Here is a 19,603-nt window from a genome sequence, read left to right as displayed (position 1 = left end):
TCCCCTCCGTCGGCGCGATTCCCCGGGCGGCAGCACCACCTAGCGCCCGCTGCGACGCCCTCTCCGGCCCGACACGTCGGATCCAGACGGGGAGACCCTCCAGAGCCCCCCCTCCCCCCCTCCCCCACCCGGCGCCCCCCCTCCCCCACCCGGCGCCGCTTCCCTCCCCCACCCGACGTTGCCCCCGAGGCTCCTCCGCCGACGGCTGCCCGCCTGGGCTGCTCACAAGGGCCGCCCCCCCGTCCCGCCCCCCCTTGGCCCCCCTGCTCCGGTCCCCGCTGCCCCCCCCGCCCCCCGGGATCCCTCTGGTGGCATTACCTGGAATCCAGGCGGGCCTTCTCGCTCCCAGCCGCAGACGCCCCGGAGGCCCCAAAGCGCCGCCCCGCCTCAGCCGGGAGCCTGCCGGGTTGCTTCGGGCAGCGCAGCGGAAACCCCCGCCAGCCCCGGTTCAAACTAGCGAGGGGCGCCAGCCCTGACGCGCATTGAGAGGCTTTCGGAGGGCCTCCCGGTGAGACCCGGGCTCCCATTCCCAACTGAGCCCCGAAGTCCGAGGCCGGCATTGGGGCCCTTGTGGGAAGCGGCAGCTGCTTGGCAGGGGCGCTTCTGGACGGGACGGGCAGGAAAGCGGCCGAGGGCTCCAGAGCTGAGGACCGCCTGAAGCGGCCCCTCCTGGAACGGGGCAAACGGGTTGCGGGAAGCAAAGCAGGGCGGCTCCACCGGGGCCCCGAGCCCGAATGGGGGGGCTGCGACCGCCGCCTGAACCTGCCCTCCTCGGGGGCTGCGGCCTGAGGCCGGCGGGGGATCGTGGCTGCCCCCCCGCGGCCGCATCTGGCGGGTCCCTCTGGCGGGGGGGCGGGGCGGCGACGCGGCGCCTTTAAGAGCGCAGCGCGGGAAAAGAGGGGGCGGGGCTCAGGCGGCCCGCGAAAGTGGCCACATTGTAGCAGCGGCGGCGGCGGCGGCCGAGATGGCGCAGCTCCGCCTGACCCGCTTCTTCGCGCAGAGCAAGGCCGGCCCGGGGCAGCCGCGGGGCGCCCAGCGGCGGAAAGCGGCGGCGGCGGGGGAGCCGGGCGGCGACCGGGCCGGCCCCGAGCACAAGCCGCAGCTGGTTCCGCCCGGGACCCCGCTCGGCTCCGGACCCCCGCCGGCCGCGCCGCGCAGTCGGAAGAGGCGCCGCTCGGAGCCCGAACTGGAAGCGGAGCGAAGCCCCGTCGCTCAGCACCGCCGCCCGCCCAAGGGGGCCGCCAGGAAGAGGCTGCTGATGGCCGAGGAGGAGGAGGAGGAGGAGGAGAGGGCGGTGAGTGCCCCCCCCGGGGCTCCTCTTGCAGGCTCCCTTGAGCCGGACTCCTCCCCGGAGGAGCGCCCTGGACGCAGCCCAGTTGAGCCCGCTCGGATGAAACCGCGACCCGCTCCGGCCGGGCTGGGGGGCCTGCTTGGTCTCCTCCACGTGTTGCTCTGCCGCTGCTCCGGAGTTGTTTGAAAGGAAGGCCGCGAACCCGGGCTGATGCTCGGTTGTACCAACCGACCCCCCCGACCCCCCCGCGAACCCTGTCGATCTGCCCAACGTTCCCAGGCTGCCTCCTCTGCGAGACTGGCGTGATTTGTATTTATTTATTAAATCTCTCTGCCGCCTGTCTCCCCTACAAAGCGGCTTCTGGGCATCTGCCGCCCCTTCGCTCTCTCGCCCCATCTCAGCCAGGTTGTCTTGCGCGCCAGGAGGCTCTGGCATGTGGGGGGGGTGAACCCCGAGGGTTGACGGGGGCTCTGCTTCTGTTTCAGGTCTCTGCTTGCCCCACGTCCACTGCAGCTCTGGGGCCTCCCAGCCCCTCCTCCCTGGACAAGGAGGCAAAGGAGCTGGTGAACGAGATTCTCTCGCCTGGCCTGAAGTTGGGGGGAACCTCAGTGGCCCTGGCCAGTCCCGAGGAGAAGGTGAGGGCAGGGCTGGATGGGGAATTCTGGGAGTTGAAGTCCACAGGGCTTAAAAGTTGCCAAAATTGGACACCTCTGCATTGCAGACTTGAGCTGACCTAAGATATCAGTGCCAATCCTGCTCACCCTGCCTCTCCCTATCTTCGTGTCCTGGCCAGCCTTCCTTGCTCTTCCCCTTACCTCTAATGCAGCTTCCAACCTTGCTTTTTCCCTGGGGCGGGGGTTTTGCAAAGGGGGCACTGCTTCATTGCTCAATCCCAGCCCAGCAAATAGGGAGGAGGGGGCAGCCGCCTTGCTGAGATCTCTACCTTCTACGCAGGATGCACCCCAAAAGCAGCTCCTGGAGCTGAAGGGCCGCCTGGGCAAGATCCAGAGCCTGGTGCAGAAGATCAAGGGCGGAGCTGCCAACCTGGAATCTGGCGGTGACCTAAAGAACCGATTGAAACGGGCCCGGTTGCTGGAATCCCAGATCCGCCAGAGGAAACTCTCCCCAAAAGAGGAAAGGAAGGATCTGGAATCCCCTGCAGAGACCAGGTGTGAGAACAGCTTCTGCCCGTCCTGAAGCAGAGTTTGGGGGGGGGGGCTGGGTCACTGACACGACTGGCTCACCTGAGAGCAGGTTGGTCGGATTGAGAAGGCCGCCATTTGAAGCCTTGTTCCCCTCCTGGCTAGTGAGAAGGTGCCGGCCTACCAGCGCTTCCACAGCCTTGCGGAAGATGTGCCCCCTGGTCTGTTGCTGCCGTATAAATACAAGGTGCTGGCTGAGATGTTCCGCAGCACGGACACCATCGTGGCGATGATGTTCAACCGCTTGGAAGCGGTCACCTTTGCCAAGGTCAAGCAAGGCGTGCAGGAGATGACGCGCAAGTGAGTTCTTTTTTCAGGTGCTGGATCAGAGACTTCTGGCCCCCCATGCAAGCATGGATTTAGACCAGGAGTGTCCAACCTCGGCCATTTTAAGACTATTGGACTTCAACTCCCAGAGTTCCCTAGCCAACGGGTGATGGTTGGACCCCAGTTTAGACGCAAGACTGGAGCTTTCTGTGGGTCTTAGGCAAAGATACCGCTTCCCATCCACGCAGGGCTCGCTCCAGGCTTGGTTCTGGTCTTCCGGAAAGCTAATGCTGCCCACTCATCTGCTTCCTGTCCTGTAGGCGCTTCGAAGAACGGCACTTGGGACAGATAAAAACGGTGTACCCAGGTTCTTACGTTCTGCGCCAAGAGAGAAACATCCCTACCTTTGGTGGACCGGGCAAGCGAGGCAGCTACCAGCTGACCATCGAACCAGAGCTGGGAACAGGTGGGTTTGGGCGGGAGGCTACCTGCATCGTAGAGCAGCCTCCGAGAACCAAGGAAAGGGGCCATGCTTTACTAGCCCACGCGCATTGTGTGAGCTCAGCCTTGGTGTTTGTCTGCAGGCGGCTTTTTCCTCCAGTAAGAAAGCTTTTTCTGCCCAGCTCTTGTCAGGAAACGAGGACCTGCTAATATCCGTCTGGATGCCACCACCTTCCTCACTTCCCTAAAGCGTGTGGGGTTGGGTTGGGGGCGAAGATGGGATGCTGAACATCTCTTGCGTGCTGATTCCTCTTCTTACTCCCAGGGGAGAAGCTGACCGCATCCCGGCTGATGGAACGCCGGAGCATCTTCTGCAAGAACTTGACAGCCAGGGTCAAGGAGCACCACAAGGCAAGCGCTTCTGGGGGGGCAGCCTGGCACCACTTCCTCCCTTGCTGGCAGGGCAGGAAGGTGGCATTTCCCATGTCTTGAGACTTGTGCTTGGCCTCCCCCTAGGCGTTCCTGGCTTCTCTGGACCCTCCGATGGCGATAGAGGAGGATGAGCTGACCCGCTGGCACCCTCGCTTCCGGGTAGACGAAGTGCCCGATGTCGTGCCCGCTGAGCTGCCCCAGCCACCCCACGTGGACAGGGTCACCACTGCGCAGGAGGTGCTGGCCAAGGCACAAGGCATGCTGACACCCAAGGTACAGCCTGGGAGGGGGGGCAATTTTGCCCCAGGTTGTTCTACATACCACAAGCCTTTGCAAATGGTTTTTAAAGAGAGCACCTGCATTTTCGCCTCCCCAAACAGATGGAAAAGGCGTTAACCAACCTGGTCCTAAGGACGGCAGACAGCAGCCCCTCCTCCCCACAGCCTCCTCGCCCAGCTTTGCCCGGAACCCCCAACAGCCTGAAAGGTGTCTCGGAGTCCTTAGTAGAAAGGGTGAGTTTACCCACCCCACGAGCTGTGGCTGCTGCCAATGCAGGGCACTGCCAGTTTCCCTGAGTGCATCTTGACCTGCCTGAGGTCCAGCCTTCAATACCTTCAACTAAGCCTGTATCTCTTGCTCCTCCTCTTGGGGTGGGAGGATGGGCCCTTTCTCAGCCTCCCCCCACCCTCCCAAGGGCACCAGTAGAAGCTGTTGGCCATGGCCACCCCTACTCTATAGGGCAGGTTTTCCATCAACCGTGGTGACTTTCAGGACCACAGCTAGCTGGGGAATTCTGGGAGTCGAAGTCCACAGGGGACTTCTTGCCAAAGTTGGGGCACCCTGATGTCGGAAAAAGTCAAAGCTGGGCACCCTCCAGCAGGCTTGCCTGGTGCCAGATGCCCACAGCTGGAATTACAGCAGTGGTGCCAAAGACGGCCCCCTTACCCACCTCTTCTCCCCAGGTCAGGGCCAAGGAGGCTCAGAAGCTGCAGGCGCTGATGACACGGAACCCTCAGCAGGAGCAGCGCCTGGCAATGCTGGGCCGCCTGCCGGAGATGGCCCGTATCCTGCGCAACGTCTTCGTGGCAGAAAAGAAGCAGGCCCTCTCCATGGAGGTGGCCTGCCAGCGGATGATAGACAGCTACCAGGCGCTCCTGCCCATGGGTAAGGCAGGCGGGTGGATGGCTCAGGGGAGGGGAGGGAGGAGGCTGCCCTCTGCCCTTTGGCAACTAGGCCTAGTTACTCAGTAACCACAAAGCCCAACCGCCTTTGGCGGCCCCAGATGACTCCGCAACCCCAACAGGAACACCAGTTCAGGAGAGCCTGGACTGAGAGTTCTCCTGCTGAGCAACAAGTCCTCTCCAGGGTCTTAAAGAGTTGCGCATTTCAGCTCCCAGAATTCCCCCGTCAGCCAGCCCTCTCTTTTAAGTCCACAAATCCACAGGTTTTCCCAGCCTGCCAGCCATGCCATTCACCAGTCGTAGAATTTGCCAGCGTTGGACATCCCTGTTCTAAACCATTTAATGTTTGCCTGATTGGTCTATCTAAATTAGCATTGCATTCGATTTAGCGCCACATGGTTTTCAGTCGGTTTCCAAAGATTCAGCTGGAAACACAGGCCGGAGATTTGATCTGCAGAAGAATGGCTGTCCTGCTGAACAGAGATTTTGGTGCTTCCCCTGGGAAGGGGGCCTAGACCCCCTCACCCTCCAGCAATGGCTTCCCTGGTGTTTGGGAAGATCCCTGCCCATCGAGGACCCTCTTCACAATTGATGGCGCTCAAGTGTGGCAGGCTTCTTATGTGACCCAAGTCCCCCTTTATCCCCTGCAGGAGAGATGGAAAAACACCTCCACCTCTTCGCAGAGCTTCTGCCGGATTGGGTGCGCATCCTTGCCATTCGCCAGGAGAATTACCTGAAGCTGGACAAAGCCATGGATCTCAATATCGTAACAGAGAGGCTAACTGCGAGAAAGCGGGAAGAGGAGAAACTCTGATTGGGGGGGGGAAGACGCCCAGAGAATGGACTTCCGGGGGGAAGCATACGCCTTTCTTGTCTTTGTTCTGGATAGAAATAGGAGGGAGGACTTTCTCTCCAATGGAAAACGCACAAGCTTTTTGGCAGAGCCATGACAGGGTGGGCATTATTACGTGATTCAACAAACCACTTTTTTAAAGGCACAAAACATTTTTGTCTCTTGGGCAGTTTGGAAAAGGTGTGGCTGCTTTTCCAGGAAGGGAGGGGGGAGGATGGAATCCCACATCCTGTCCATGAGTCAAGAGCAAGGAGGAATGGGGTTTTTTTTCTTCTAAAGAAAGCTTTGTTCTGTCCTGAAATGTGATTTGCATACGAAACTTGGCATTAAACTCCACTTACTTGAAGCTGGACAAGCACATCTCTCCCCCTTCCCCCCCTCCCTCCCCTTCCCAAGTGCAAAGAGGAGCCCAAGGCTGGGTCCAGAGCACAAACGCTTCTAATCGCAGACACCCCTTCAGCACTTCCACTGAGGCTTTCGGCCCCCTTGCCATGCCTGACCCCTAAGAGCAGACCAGAGAGTCACAGCACCTCAAGAAGCCCCATCAGGGCCCGGTACAAGAGCAGCGTGTCTTTAATAGCAAATAGTTTTACAGACGGGTTTCTTCCTTCCAGCCATTTCTAGGGTAGCATAAGATAAGGAGCCCTCTAGTCACAACACTGAGCTCTCCCCTTGCAGGGCAGCTAGGAACAAAGCACATCCTCACCTAGTAAGTGATCCAAACTATGCAGGTGGACACGTTTAGCCTCTACTCCAGTTGGCCTTATCGAAGTGGGATTGCCAGGAACATTTGCAGGACTGGACCCAGTGAGTGGGATTAAGAGTGAAGTGAAATGGGTTGCTTAAGACTCGCCCAGCAATCTGGCCTTCTGGAGGCCATGGGCCCGTCTTACTTCCCTCTAGCTTCTGGAAGGGAACATTGATGCGTTTGAGATGAATATCAGAGTCCCCATCATCCTTCCTGGGGACAGATCCACACGTGCCCCAGCACGTGTGGTTAGTGGGGCTCTATTGCCAAAGAGCTTTGGCTGCCCTTGGTTCAGGTTCAAATCGTATTTAAGGTACTCTGCGTGCTGCTTAACCACGTAAGGAACTGCACCCAGCACTTTCCGGATTGCTTAAGGTTTGGCCAGCATGCAGAGAAGTGGCAGCTCCCCCCCTCTCTCGGGAAGTCAGGACTGGGAAATTGGACGGTGGAGCCTACGGGATGGCGGGGAGGACTAACCCAAGGCATCAGTGGTATTGCAAGAGTGAGTAGAGGGGAAAGGGCTTCAGGGCCTCTACGCCTTTGAGGAAGGATAGCTCGATGAGCACCAGGCAGTCCAAGATGTCAGCCTGCAGCTTTGTCATCAACTCGCAGGCAGCTCGCATGGTACCTGGGAGGGAAGGAGGGAGAGGAGCTGTTAGGGGGGCCAAGAGGATGATGGAAAAATGTTATGATAAATGTAGATCCTGCCTTTCCTTCAAGAGCATGAGGTCTCTCCGCTCCTAGTTCAGCACCTTTGCCACACTACCACCCTGGATGCCAATTACGATGGCCATGTGCCATCCTTCTCTCCCTACCAGTTGTGGAGGTGGGACTCGAAGGAGTAGATCCTGCTCCACTTGTGGATTTGCAACAGGCAGAGATGGTGGCCATTTGGGGACAGAAGGCTGGAAGTGTTAACCTCCCATTTGATCCTTCAGAGTTCCTTAAGCACTAGAGACAATATTGTGACTGAACACACTTGGCTAAGACCAGCCTCTTAGTTTTTGCTATAAAAATGAACTTTTAAAAAGGAGGTTGTAATTGCCATGCAAAACCACAGCCTGAATTCACAACCCCCACCTCTTCTTCCTTTACAATTGAGTCCCCATGTGCACTCCTGGGAAATCCCCGAATTTCGCCCGAGGCCCCCTCCCACCCCACCACAGGGCACAGCATGTCCTACAGCAGCAGAAGTTGCGAAGCATCTTGAAACAATTCAGAAGTTGCAAGAGTTGTCCTGGTGTCGCAAGAAGCCAGCAATCGCTTACCTCCCGTGGCCAGCAGATCGTCCACTATGATGACTTTCTGCCCTGGCTTCACCGCGTCCTTCTGGACTTCCAGTTCCGCCTGCAGGAAGGAGGAGAACAAATGGCCTTTCACCCCAATCCCACAGGTTGCCCTTGGCAGGTCAGCCAAAAGTCTTCTAATCCAACCCCCTTCACAAGCAGGAGACCCTAGACCAGTGATGGCGAACCTTTTCGGTACCGAGTGCCCAAACCGGAACACGCTGGAGCACCAGAAACCCAAAGACCAGCTGTCCGGCATGTGCATACCTGTTTTTTGGCTGTTTTTAGGCCGTTTTTCTGGCCGTTTTTCAGAAACCAGAAGAGCAGTTGGCAATGGTGCGTGTGCCCACAGAGAGGGCTCTGCGTGCCATAGGTTCGCCATCACGGCCCTAGACCATTTCAGACAAATGGTTGTCCAATCTCTTCTTAAAATCCTCCAGTATTGCAGCACCCACAACTTTGTCGGAGCTGCACAAACTCACCTTGCCGTATTCCAGCGCGTAGGAGATGGATTCGGTGGATCCCGGGAGCTTCCCTTTCTTGCGGATGAGCAGGAATCCAACCCCCAACCTCTGGGCCAAAACTGGCCCGAAGAGGAAGCCACGGGAATCGAGGCCTGGCAGAACAGAGCAAAGGGGGGTCACGCCAGAGGGCAAGTCCATCAGGACGGGGTCTTTACAAGCAGCAGGTGAGGAGACACACCTGGGCCTGAGTGAAGGTGGTCAAGCAAACCACCATCTTTCCATAAAAAACTTGGCACAATTGGGAGAAAGCGAAAGTTGAGGCTTCCTTTGGAGTGGACAAGGAAGTTTAGGGGTTGGTGAGCTTCTCCACGGAAGACAGAAACAGGACAATGCAATGAAGAGCATTCTGCCAGCAACAAAAGCTATGGTGACTTTTGGAGAACTAGCTGTCACCAAATTGCAGGACGAGGGAACACGTGGTAGGCAGAAGGTCAGAGGCTGGGCTCTTTCCAGAGGGGAGAAGGGGCCTCCGGCTTTAGCTATTGTGTCCCATCTACCACCTCTCTCTTTCTGTCGCTCACCTGCGATGTAGTCAATGTTCTTGTGGGAGGCCTTGATATAGGATTCCAGGAGGTCGATGGCCGCTTTGAAGGCCACGGGGTCCTTCAACATGGGGCTGATGTCCCTGGAGGGAGGGAGGGAGAAGGAGAGGATGGGGAAGGACCCCACAAGGCTGGAAACGCCCCTGCCACACACGGGTCTAGGTAGAATTCAAGGAGTGGGGGGCGGGGGGAGGGGAGGGGAGCCTGGCTTGATTCGGCTTGGCTTCCCCAGGTGATTCCAAGCCTGCCTGGAGGGGGAGGGAAGCTGCTCGGAGCCCCTTTCACCCCCGTTTGACCTTCCCGAAACTGGGAAGCCACGTGGCTCTGGGAGGGGCCCCTGGTGCTGGGATCGGGGGACCCAGAATCCCCTCCAAGCAGCGCCTTCTTCCCGCGGCGGCTCAAGCCGTGCTGGCGCGCGGGAAAGAGCCCGGGAGGCTGCCAGGCAAGAAGAGGGCAGAGCCCGCAGCTGCAGAGCGGGGTAAGAGGCCGGGGAGCCCCCCTTTCGGATCCCGCCAAGGGCGCCTCCCACCCAGGGGCCGTCTGCTCGCCCGCTTCCCCTCCGGCTGAGCCGGGCCGGGCCACGGGCATTTCTGGCGCTCCGGCGGCTCTGCCCAAAGGCCGCGCAGGAGAGCAGCGCTGGGGACGCCCCCGCCCCGCGGAGCTCCCGGCCCCTTACCGGAAAAGGACCCCGGGCGACGGAAAGTCCGGGAAATCCCGAATCCGTTCCCGGATCAAGCGCCGCTTCTGCTCGTCCTCGGAGCTCATGGCGAAAAGGGCGGCTGCCTCCTGGGCAGGAGCAACTGGCATGCGCGGGGAGGAACCACTGCGCTGGAGCGGGGAAGGGCAGGGAAGGGAGAGGGAGGGGCTCCCGGGCCGTGCAGCCTCCCCCCTTGCGGGACAGGATCGGCCCTTCCAGGAAGCCGCCCCGCCCCCCCCCCGCCCGTGCCAAGGTGCGCGCTCGGTCCTCCCTGCCGCCTTTCCGCTCCCAGGTGCGGCCCAGACCCAGCTGGCCAAGGGGGCCTTCGGGAATCGCTGCCCCGAAGGTTTTTGCTTTTGTTTTCTTTGGAAAGGTTTTGCTTCTCCTTCAACTCAGCCAGTTCTTGGATGAGAAGCGAAACGTTTCCAAAGGGAAAAACCCCAAGAAAGTCCCGTGGCCTTTGGGACAAGGCTGACCTGGAGGATGGAGACCCTCCATGGATGCCGCCTCTGCCTTTGCTCCCATCCCGGAGGGAGCCTTCAAGCAAGCACACCGTCCAAAGCCCCCCTTTCAGAGGCAGGGCCACCCATTGCTTGGTTTGGGCACAGAACTCCCCCCAAAAAGACACAACCACCTCACTCAAATATATAACCAGCCTTCATTTCTTACAAATGCCCAGCAGTATTAAAAATTGGCCTCAACAGATATAAAACTAATTCATTTGTTTTAAAAAAAATCACAGTAGCAGAAGCTCCTTCATGTAAGGATTTGGCACTTCCCAAAAAGCAGGTGGTTCCAACTACAGAGGCTGACCTGGCTGACCCTGAGATGCCCCTCAGATCCAGGAGGGCGTACATTTCTTCCCCTGCAGCCAGTTTGGAGCAGACGGTTCCTCTGAAGGAGACCCTGCAGCTTGCAAGAGTATCGAGCATTTCTTCATTTCCAGAGAGGCTCCCTTCAGAGAGATTAAAATCGCCCCAGTTCAAGACAAGACCCCTGCCCCAAAGTGACCCTTTTGAAACGATTCTTGGGATGCTTTCTTCTGAACAAGCAGCAGCAGCAGCCGGAGTCACCTTCCCCAGGGCAGCCAGGGGTTGGAAGGAACGGGGGGACAGTTGCTGGACAGCGGATTGCCAAGGCCAGGCTCTCAGTGAGGCCAAAAGCATTTCTTTGGGTCAGGAGGGGGAGCTTTCAAACACTTCCCCAGCTTCTCACAGCCTGGAGGAGCCCAGTTCTGGAAGAGAGAGAGAGAGAGAGTCAGCCTTCATCACACATTATTGAGAAAGCGAGGGCTCTTGTGCCAGCCCTGGATTTCTCTGCTTCCTCAAAATGGCACCGGTGAAAGTAGAGCAGCTGAAACCCTTGCAAAACCAGTGTGGGGCTTATTCCTTTCACCCAGATGCAGGGGCTCCCTTCCCCATCTTAAGAGCCCTTGCCTCCCCCCAGCTCCTGTGCATCAGCTTTTGCACGGGAAATGCTACAAACATCACTGCTGGCTGTGGCAGATGGATCAGCCCACTGGATGAGAACAGCCATGCCGGATATTCCACAGCCATTCAGCACAGGCCGAACTAGAGGGTAGAGCTCCAAGGCTGCCTCCCTCCCTACAACTTGAGTGAGAAGCAGGATATCAATGAACCCAGAAAGGAGCCCAGCTAAGCTTCTGAAACTTCGAAATAGTCCGGACAGCCATTTGATGGTTACGATCTCCTACCTTGAGCGGGGGACTGGACTAGAAGACCTCTGAGGTCCCTTCCAGCCCTATGATCCCATGCCCTGTGTTCTGTTGTGTAGCTGAGGTCTTTTGCATATGGCTATTCCTTAGGTGGGGCCTCTTTGGCTTGAAGATTCACCTTTTTGTGTAACCTGTACAGCACAGCACTCGAGGCCCTTGGCCGATACTCCGCAATTGTTTTGCACAGACAGGTTTGTGGAGCTTCTCCCAGGAGCCCCGGAGAAGACGGCAGCCTCGGGAGGCCAGGGGTGAGGCCGATAAGAACATTTGTGCTTTAATGAGCAGTTTGAAGGATTAGTCTGGCAACTGATGGATTAGGAGGCATTTACATAGCGACACTGAAGGGGGGAATCAACTGGAATTGGCTCAAATTGTGCAGAGGAGAAGCAATGTCAGGGGGGAGGGAAAGCTCTTCAGGCTTCCTAGGAGGAACGGAGGAGAAGGGTCGGGAGAGGGAGGAGTGATGGGGGTGGGCTGTGTCTCCCATGCGCCAGGGCTAAAAACCATGGAAGTCCTTCCTGCCACTCAGGAGGAGGAAGAGGAGGAGGAGGTCTTGCCAAAGCCCACTGCCGACTCTATCCCAGCAAAGTCCTTTGCTCCTTCTGAGTCCTGTTTCTTCCTCTTTCTTCAACCAAACCCTTTGTGAAGCAGCCCCTTCCCCTTAAAACTCATCTGGACGAAGATGCCTCCTCCACCCAGAGCCAACTCCCCTCCCCATCTCATGCGAACAAGTCCCGGACTGCTGGTCAGCCCAGCGGATGTCCCCACTTCTCTGCCTACCTGTGCCATCTTCCTCCTCTCTTTTTTGCATGCTGGTGAAGGCTGCCCCACCCACTTCCATCTGCTACACAGCGTTCACAGTACCTTCTCCCCCCACAGCTCCAACCTTCCCTTTCTGAAGCCCACCCACCCAGGGACAAATCAGTCCCTGGGCAAGTCAGTTGCTAAAGGGTCATCCTGCCCACTCCGTCCTGCTGGCCTTCCTTTCGTGGCTTTTGCTGGGAGCCGAGGTGAGTGTCTGCTGCCTGCCTGAATTCTGCACGGCTGACACCAGGGGGCAATGATGCCCAACCAAAAAAGCAGGAGGCCCTGGGAAGCCCGTCCCTCCCTCTCTCCCTCTCTCTCTGGGCAGCTTAAAGGACAATTAATGGGGCTTTCAAAGCCCACTTTCCACTTCCGAAATGCTAAGGGGAAGGAAGTGAAGCAGTGGGGCAGAAGGCATTATCATCCCATTAAGCTCAGCCTCTTAAGAGGGTCGCAGAGGAGCCTCCTGTGCCGCAAAAGGTGTCTCCCTCTTGTCCTAAACCATCCTGTGGTTTGTGTGGTTTTGACTCAGGTTATGTAAAGCAAGCCATTGTGGCTTGTAAACTACGGCTTATGGCTTAGACCAATGTGAACCCAGGGAATTGTGGTTTATTTATTAAGACATCATTCCAACGAGAATTCCCCGATTTAACTGCTGCAAAGGCCAGGTTCCTTTCTGTCTCATAAATGTACGGTATTGCTGTAGCTTGCAAAAACTTCCTTAGGATTTCATGCTAAGCAAAACCAATAAAAATAAGACCGACAGGACTGATACCTTTTGCAACTGATAGCCGCATTTTCTCACAGGGTGAGCTTCAAAGAGGGAAAAGGGGAGATGCTGCAGGTGCCGTGCAGAAGGCTGATGTGAGGCCGGTCCAGGTGAGGCCTACATCAGGGGATTTGCATTTGAGGTCTGAAGTCAAAGTCCAGCCTGCAGCAAGTGTAACTCCAGGCAAGCTGATGGCTGTAGGGCTATTTCAACGGGGGCTTCCTCCTGCTGGAAAACCCTCCACTGGAAACCCAGTGCTCGAACCTGCTGCATTCTGGATTCAGCTTATTGACGAGGAAACCCCAGGTGTTCAGTGTGCTTAAGGAATGCGTGGGGGTTGCTCTGCACGTGACTTCTGCCAAGAGACACTGCAACGCCTCCTTTTACGTTTCCCATCTGGTGAGACCAGTGCAGCACTTCCTTCCGCCACAGGAGAGGCCAAATGCCACCTGACCAAGGCCACCCCTATGCAAGGCGATTGCCTGGATGGCCCTCCATTTCCCCCCCCACACACACACACTTGGCTGCCTTTTCCGTGGGCCCACCTGGCCGGAGCAGACCAGCAGCATCTTCCCTGTGGTTGGCATACAAAGGGCAGCCCTCCTTTCACGCCAATGTTGCAAGGAAGACACTGAGCCTGGCAGTGGGAGAGAGGGGCTTTGGCCTTGGGGAGCCCGTGACTCAAGAGAAACACAGCCCCCACCTCACCCCAGACCTTCACCCAGCCCAGGTGCCTGGTGGTTTCCTGACCAGCATCAAAGGAGAGATGCCAGCTGCACAATGGGAGCCATGGAAGGTCAGTTTTTATCTGTGTTTCGATGCCTTACCATGACTGCCTTGTCACAGACGTTCAGCTGAGGCTGCCCCGGGACCAGCGTGGCTTTGTGCTCTTGGACGATGGGAGAGACTTTTTCCAAAACAGACACGTATTCGGCGCTGGAGAAGCTGAAATAGAACTACAGCTGTCACAAAACCCCAAAGGCAGGGAACACTGATATACCTGGCCAGGAACACGCCCTGCCATAGTCCCAACTGTTTCCGAAGCCATAAATTGGTTGAGGACACACTAGCCAGTCAATCCAGCCAATTGAAGCTTTGTGGAATCCCAGAACTGGATGGGTCCATCTGAGGCCATCCAGTCTGACCCCTTGTTCAATGCAAGAATCCCAATGAAAGCAACCCCCACAGATGACTGTCTAATTTCATCCCAAACATGCCCAGGGAAAGGAAACGTCCCTTCTCGCTGAGGATCATGGTATGTGGTCCTGGTTTGCCAGGTTTTTAAAAGTCCAAAGTATTTCTCATCAATTGCTTCCTGATCCTTTTCAGTTAAGGATCTTAGAGGCTGAAACAGAAGATTTCTGCCTCCAGACAAGATCCCCTTGCACTCCCCGCTCCCTAACAGAGCAGTGGCTCTTGGGGGCGATCAACAATCCCACCCCCATAGGAGAAAGGTCCCATCACTTGAAGGAAAAACTCCCTGTGTACTGACTGCTCTAGGCAGAGGGAAGAGAAGTTAGTTGCTAGGGTTTTGTCCTCTACCTTAAGGAGCAGCTCCTCCCTCCTCTTGGCCCCCTTATTTTTATCAGGATTATAAACATTGGCAAGTATTTTTTTAAGTGGATTAATGGCACCGTTTCTCTGAGGCTTTATTTCAAGCACATCTTAGGGCTTAGACTCAGCAATCTCATTCTGTCTATCATATTAAAAGTCCCTTAGGGGACAAACAAGTGCAAATCACATTCGGAGACCAAATGGAAACCATGGCCCACTCAGGCTTCCTTTTCGCTTCCGGTCCGAGCTCACCCTGGTGCCCAGCTGTCGGGCTGTAGCCGGCCCACTTCCTTCTCCAAGATCAACCACACTCACAAGCCTGGGACTGTTGTGGCAGCACTTTTCACAAACACCTATCAGTACCGTCCTCTTGGGCAACCTCCAGTGCCCCAAAGGAAGTGTGTGATGCGTGTCTCATTGCTTGCAATCAAACTCCATTGGGGTGGGGGGGGTGGGGGGGTGGATCACAACTCTGAGCAAAGAGGAAGGAAGCTGGCAAAGGGAAGTTGCCCCGGCTGGTGATCTGATCTTTCTTGCTCAGCTAGGAAGTCAAGCTTTGAGGGATCTACTGCACAGCAAAACAGATCCTGTGCTATGGAGCAGCAGACCCTCTACACAGTGGTGGGCTGCAACCGGTTTAACAACTGGTTCTGTGAGTGTGCGCTTTGCGTGCACGCACCCACGGGTTTCACGTGCACGCTTGCCTAACACACTTGCGCACAGCGTTAAAAATACAGCAATTTGAAGCTCAGCTGCTTGCCTTCTAAGGTAAGTAGAACAGCGGAGGCATGGAAATCAGCTGTGCCACAAAGAAGGAAATACAGGACAGGATAGGGCAGGAGTGGGTGAGTGGGCGGGGCCAACTGACCACTGGAACTACCGGTTCGCTAGAACGAGTCCAAACCTGCAGCAGCCCACTCCTGCCTCTACGACAATATTTCTCAATCTTGGCAACGTTCAGAGACCTGGCCTTCAATCCCCAGAATGCAATAAATTCCCAGCAGGCTGGCTGGAGAATTCTTGGAGTTGAAGTCCAGACCTCTAAAAATCAGCAAGGTTGAGAAACACTGCTGTACAAAGAGAGGCAACACTGCCCTAGATGCTCACTCATTTTTGGGGACCCCGAACGGCCTGCTTAACTCAAGGCAGAACCGAACCCTGGTTCTTCTGCAGGCAGGCCTCGAGCTCCCATCCTCCCCAAAGGGGAAGGCCAGCAGCACCCATCCACCAACTGGTGGCAGGCCAGTCCAGGTCACCCCTCTGCTCCCAGGGAGGTGTGCTTGGCAAGGGCCATCCAAGACCAAAAAACGACAAGGGAGCATAGTTCGAATCCACAATGTTTGTGGTAGCCGTGGGGCTACGCCGGCACAGGTGTCTCGAATGCCTCCACCAAGCGACAGGCCACTCTGCCCCCAGGATGCCCTAAATTTGTATTCTGTCTCTTCAAGCCTCCGCAAGAGCGGCTGGGAATTGCAGCGGAAGAATGAAAGGGAAGAGCGAGGCATTGCTGGGTGAGCAGGTGGCGCGGAGAGGAGGCTGCCTGCGAGATTCCCCCTGTGTACCGGAATTATTCCAGACTCTGGATGAAGGCACAGAGTGGACGGAGTCCAGGGTCATTACACTAATTAACACTTTACCTCTGGGAGGTCCCCAGAGAGCCAATCAGGAATGGAAGGGGAGGCAGGTGGTCCCAGGCACAGGTGTGATGTGCGTTTAGTTCATTTAGCGTAATTGTGCTCCCGCAATCTGTCCCCTCTCCTCCTCCTCCTCCTCCTCCTCCTCCCACTTGAAGCGGATTTGGAGGACGGAGCTCATTCCGTGGTTAACCCTGCTGTGGCCTGCAGCAGCATCAGCTCGGAATTGAGACGAAGGGGTGGGGGGGGGGCGAGTAACATACCAGCTTTGTCCCAGGCATGTTTCAGGTTCCTTTTCCCTCTCTTTCCAGCATGACTGTGAAGCCAAAGGATGGTAACCCTTGTGGCAAAATGGTTTGGGTCATCAGCAAAGGTGGGGTCCGGGCTTCCTCCCTGCTTCTAGGATTGCTTCTTTTCATGTCCTTCCATCCTTTCCACCCGAGGGCTGCTTGGCCTCTAGTCCAGGGCTACTGAACCTCAACAACTTAAGATGGGTGGATTTCAACCCGCAGCTGGCTGGGGAATTCTGGGAGTTGAAGCCACACATCTTAAGTTGCTGAGGTTGATTAGCTTAGCTCTGCTTGCGTCTTCACAGAAGCAGCATTCATCTCCTCAATGGCCGTCTCTGGAGAAAAGGGCCCAGCAGGTAGGTTGGTTCTCCCAGAGGGAAAGCTTCCCATGGGCACCAGCGTTCTTCCCCTTCCCCATGGACAGGAATATGGTTGTTTTGCTGGCCTGCAGGCAACATGGCCCTTGCTGGCACATGCTTGAAGTCGAATTATCTTTGGACAAGGGATTGCCCTCCACCTGCAATTAGCATAGGCACCCCCGGCAGCCTGGCCAAGGGGGATAATTAAGTTAAATTAACACAGATACACACCTCATGCCTGCTGCCCTGGAAGAAAACCTGGGGTGTTTCCCCCGTGTCTGGGGAGAAGGAGGAGCTTAACACGAGCCCTTTCCAAAACCAGCTTCCATTTGGATTGATCCGTGGAGTAGAGGAGAAGGAATCACCAAAGGCCCACCTAGAGTGGCGTTGCCTTCCCTCCCCGGGATGTCCCCGTAACCCCTTTCCCTTCACTGGATGGGAGGTGCCTCTCGCTCAGGTACCCCTCCCCCCTCACCTGATCGGGTACTTTTCTCCAGGGTCCTTTCCCAAGTGGAAGATCAGAGGGAACTTCAAGTGCTCCACTTGCTCATGCGTGGTGACTCCGGAAACGTTCTGCCCTGGGCAGAAATCGATGCCCTGCAGCACCAGGAAAGGAAGAGGAAGTCAGTAGTGAGGACAAGGCAGGTAGCGGGCAAAGGGAGGCCAAAGAGATGGAGCTGCAGCAGAGGCCCAACTGCTTTCCATCCGAGCAGAGGCCATATCTGGACCTTTGGTGCATCCAATTGTTCCTTTTGGGATAATTTCTCTCCCCTTCTAACTTACTGCATTACACGCTCTACACGCCCATCCGCTCGGCTCTGGAGCTTCTCAGTCATCCCGGCCAGGGTTGTCCAAAAGGCAACTGGACTTTCTTGGTTTTTACTGTTTACTGAAGAAGCTTCTTGGATGAGAAGCAAAATGTTTTCAAGGAAAAAAACCAAAAAAGTTCAGTTGCCTTTTGGAAAACTGCCTTTGGGACACCAATCCGCCATGTTAGGAATTCCTAGGAATGCACCCTCTGGATTCGTTCACCAGCACACGAGCACCCAGGAGTCCAGCCTGGAACATCTCCAGGGGCAGCCCAGGTGTGGCAGGGACAGCAGGGACTCTTGGCAACCTGCCTGGCTAAAAAAGACTTCGTGACACATGACACCCTTCCCAGCCCTGAAGATGCCAACCATCTCACCCAGGACAGGCTCGGTCCAGATCTACACAGGTGGCAAAAGGATAACAGGCGTGGCAGGGAAGAGGGCAAGTGGGTGAGTCCCAGTTCTCCTCTGGGTAGGTTCCTCTCTCCTTGGGCATTATTTCTTAATTCTTCTGAGGAAAGTACTCCTGGGCAGGAGTGCCAACCCTCTGCCTCAAATGGCATTCTCCATCCTGGCATGTCCACCCCAGACTATATTATCTCATTCGACTCTTGCCTCCACCTTGGCAGGGCCAGGGAAGGAACGCATGGGCCTCTTCCAGGAATGCCCTCCTTGCCTATCACTGGTGGTCACAGCAGCCCAGGCCAGATTCCCCCCCGCGCCCCTCCCTCCTCCAAGGCCATCTTTCCAGACTGCTGTTGCTTCCCAGAAGACCAAGGGTGCTATTATGAGAGGGCGGGGAGGTGGCGCAGCTGCACTCTGCTTGCATGTAAAACAAGTATTCAGCCAAAAGTCTCTTTGCAGACGTTGGAGGGAATGTGATTGGCAAACAATTTTCTAAAAATATCCCGTGTGTCTTTAATGGATAGGCTGGTCAGTGGAGCAGTTAATATTCTGCTTTTCAATAAAGTAAGAAAGGTTAGAAGCTCATGAAATCCCATTTACCTGCAGAGAGCTATAGATTCCTGTCTCAGTGGCTGGCAGGAAGGAAGGAAGGGGAAAAAAAAGGAAGGAAGGAAGGAAGGAAGGAAGGAAAAAGAAAGAAAGAAAGAAAGAAAGAGAAAGAAAGAAAGAAAGAAAGAAAGAAAGAAAGAAAGAAAGAAAGAAAGAAAGAGTTTTGATACTCTGCAGCAGGCAACCCTCGAATGGATTTTGAATGGCTATGGAGGTGATTGACCTTTTCACCTTCGGCTGCCCAGAGACCCTGCAAGTTTTGCTTTTCTGCCAAGCCCAAATCTCTTCTTAGAGAGGAAAATAATACAATGACAATGATAACAGCTAATAAAAGCCAAAACCGGAACAATTGTAATTTGGATGCAAATCAAAAAGGCTATTTAATTAAGAGCATGCTAATTAGTATGGTGCGCCTATAGTGCAAATGTGGGGGTTTTTGCACGAGGTAAGAATTTATTCTCTGGGTATTTGCTGCCATGCTGTTCTGTTTACAGAGTCCGTTGCCTTCTCATGTTAACACAGGCTTGAAATTAGGCATTCAACTAATCACCAAGGGTGGGTTAAAATCTGTCTGCCGGTCATTAGACACAGATCTCCTCCCTCTGGGTGGCAACGTCAGAGAGTCAAGACAAATTTCCAAGTAAGGATGTGCAGGGGAGCACTCTGGCTGTGCCACTCGGCCTCTCTCAAAGCCGGTGTTCATTGCGCCAACTCGGTTTCTCCTGAGAAAGCCCGAAGGTCTTTTCTTGAAGAGAAACACCAGAGGGACACTCCGCTCCCTCCACCTGTCTTTGTACCTTTGCACATCCTTATCTGGTGCCACTCAAACCCAAAGGTTCTCCTCTGCGCATCTTGTGCACTGCTTAGAACAGTATTTCTCAACCTTGGTGACTTGAAGATGTCTGGATTTTAATTTCCAGCTATGCTGCCTGAGGAATTCTGGGAGTTGAAGTCCAGACATCTTCAAGTCACCAGGTTGAGAAATACTGGCTTAGAATGCAACAGCGATCTATTTTGTGTTGGCTGCTGTGAAGTAGCAGAAGTAGCTGCTAGTCGAGATTAACAAATATTATAGGACATCTGGTGTCCCAACCTGGAAGCTTTGAAGCCTAATACCAGGAGAAACACAGAATGTAAATTCTTAATAAAAGCACCTGGAAGATTTGCCAGA

The 19,603-nt window shown here is 55.7% G+C and overlaps 4 protein-coding genes across 6 annotated transcripts in view; 1 reads left to right on the top strand and 3 right to left on the bottom strand.

The window, feature by feature from the left end:
• The window catches only part of PIEZO1 (piezo type mechanosensitive ion channel component 1 (Er blood group)), a 56,862-nt gene extending 56,005 nt beyond the window's left edge, over window positions 1–857 (bottom strand). Inside the window, exon 1 of one of the 2 annotated variants that reach the window (XM_087877060.1) lies at window positions 319–857. The gene's annotated coding sequence lies outside the window, so the exon portion shown is untranslated. The remainder of the gene's footprint in view (window positions 1–318) is intronic. The other variant, XM_087877059.1, reaches the window with a different exon arrangement.
• A 48-nt stretch (window positions 858–905) lies between these two features.
• CDT1 (chromatin licensing and DNA replication factor 1) lies at window positions 906–6,013 on the top strand. Its single transcript, XM_034426619.3, has 10 exons — window positions 906–1,294; window positions 1,777–1,926; window positions 2,246–2,460; window positions 2,599–2,793; window positions 3,081–3,226; window positions 3,527–3,612; window positions 3,718–3,906; window positions 4,014–4,145; window positions 4,596–4,797; window positions 5,465–6,013. Exons 1-10 carry the CDS (start codon window positions 965–967, stop codon window positions 5,626–5,628), a joined length of 1,809 nt encoding a protein of 602 aa, XP_034282510.2. The 5' UTR covers window positions 906–964; the 3' UTR covers window positions 5,629–6,013.
• A 209-nt stretch (window positions 6,014–6,222) lies between these two features.
• Window positions 6,223–9,678, bottom strand: APRT (adenine phosphoribosyltransferase). The gene is made up of 5 exons (XM_034426620.2): window positions 9,444–9,678; window positions 8,747–8,850; window positions 8,184–8,317; window positions 7,684–7,762; window positions 6,223–7,043 (listed from the first exon to the last, which is right to left on the bottom strand). The coding sequence occupies exons 1-5, from the start codon at window positions 9,572–9,574 to the stop codon at window positions 6,901–6,903; spliced, it is 591 nt and encodes a 196-aa protein (XP_034282511.2). The 5' UTR covers window positions 9,575–9,678; the 3' UTR covers window positions 6,223–6,900.
• Window positions 9,679–10,103: 425 nt separating this feature from the next.
• Window positions 10,104–19,603, bottom strand: part of GALNS (galactosamine (N-acetyl)-6-sulfatase) — a 30,606-nt gene continuing 21,106 nt past the window's right edge. For both annotated transcript variants that reach the window (XM_034426621.3, XM_087877055.1), the window contains 3 exons: window positions 17,085–17,206; window positions 13,600–13,717; window positions 10,104–10,698 (listed from right to left, as the gene is read on the bottom strand). In XM_034426621.3, coding sequence (XP_034282512.1) covers window positions 10,612–10,698; window positions 13,600–13,717; window positions 17,085–17,206 — 327 coding nt within the window. In that variant the 3' untranslated portion in view covers window positions 10,104–10,611. The remainder of the gene's footprint in view (window positions 10,699–13,599; window positions 13,718–17,084; window positions 17,207–19,603) is intronic.

This window comes from Pantherophis guttatus, chromosome 11 (assembly GCF_059756535.1).
Source record: "Pantherophis guttatus breed Tessera chromosome 11, ASM5975653v1, whole genome shotgun sequence".
NCBI lineage: Eukaryota > Metazoa > Chordata > Lepidosauria > Squamata > Colubridae > Pantherophis > Pantherophis guttatus.
Note: the sequence above shows the minus strand (reverse complement) of the source record. Positions and strands in the feature narration are given on the sequence as shown.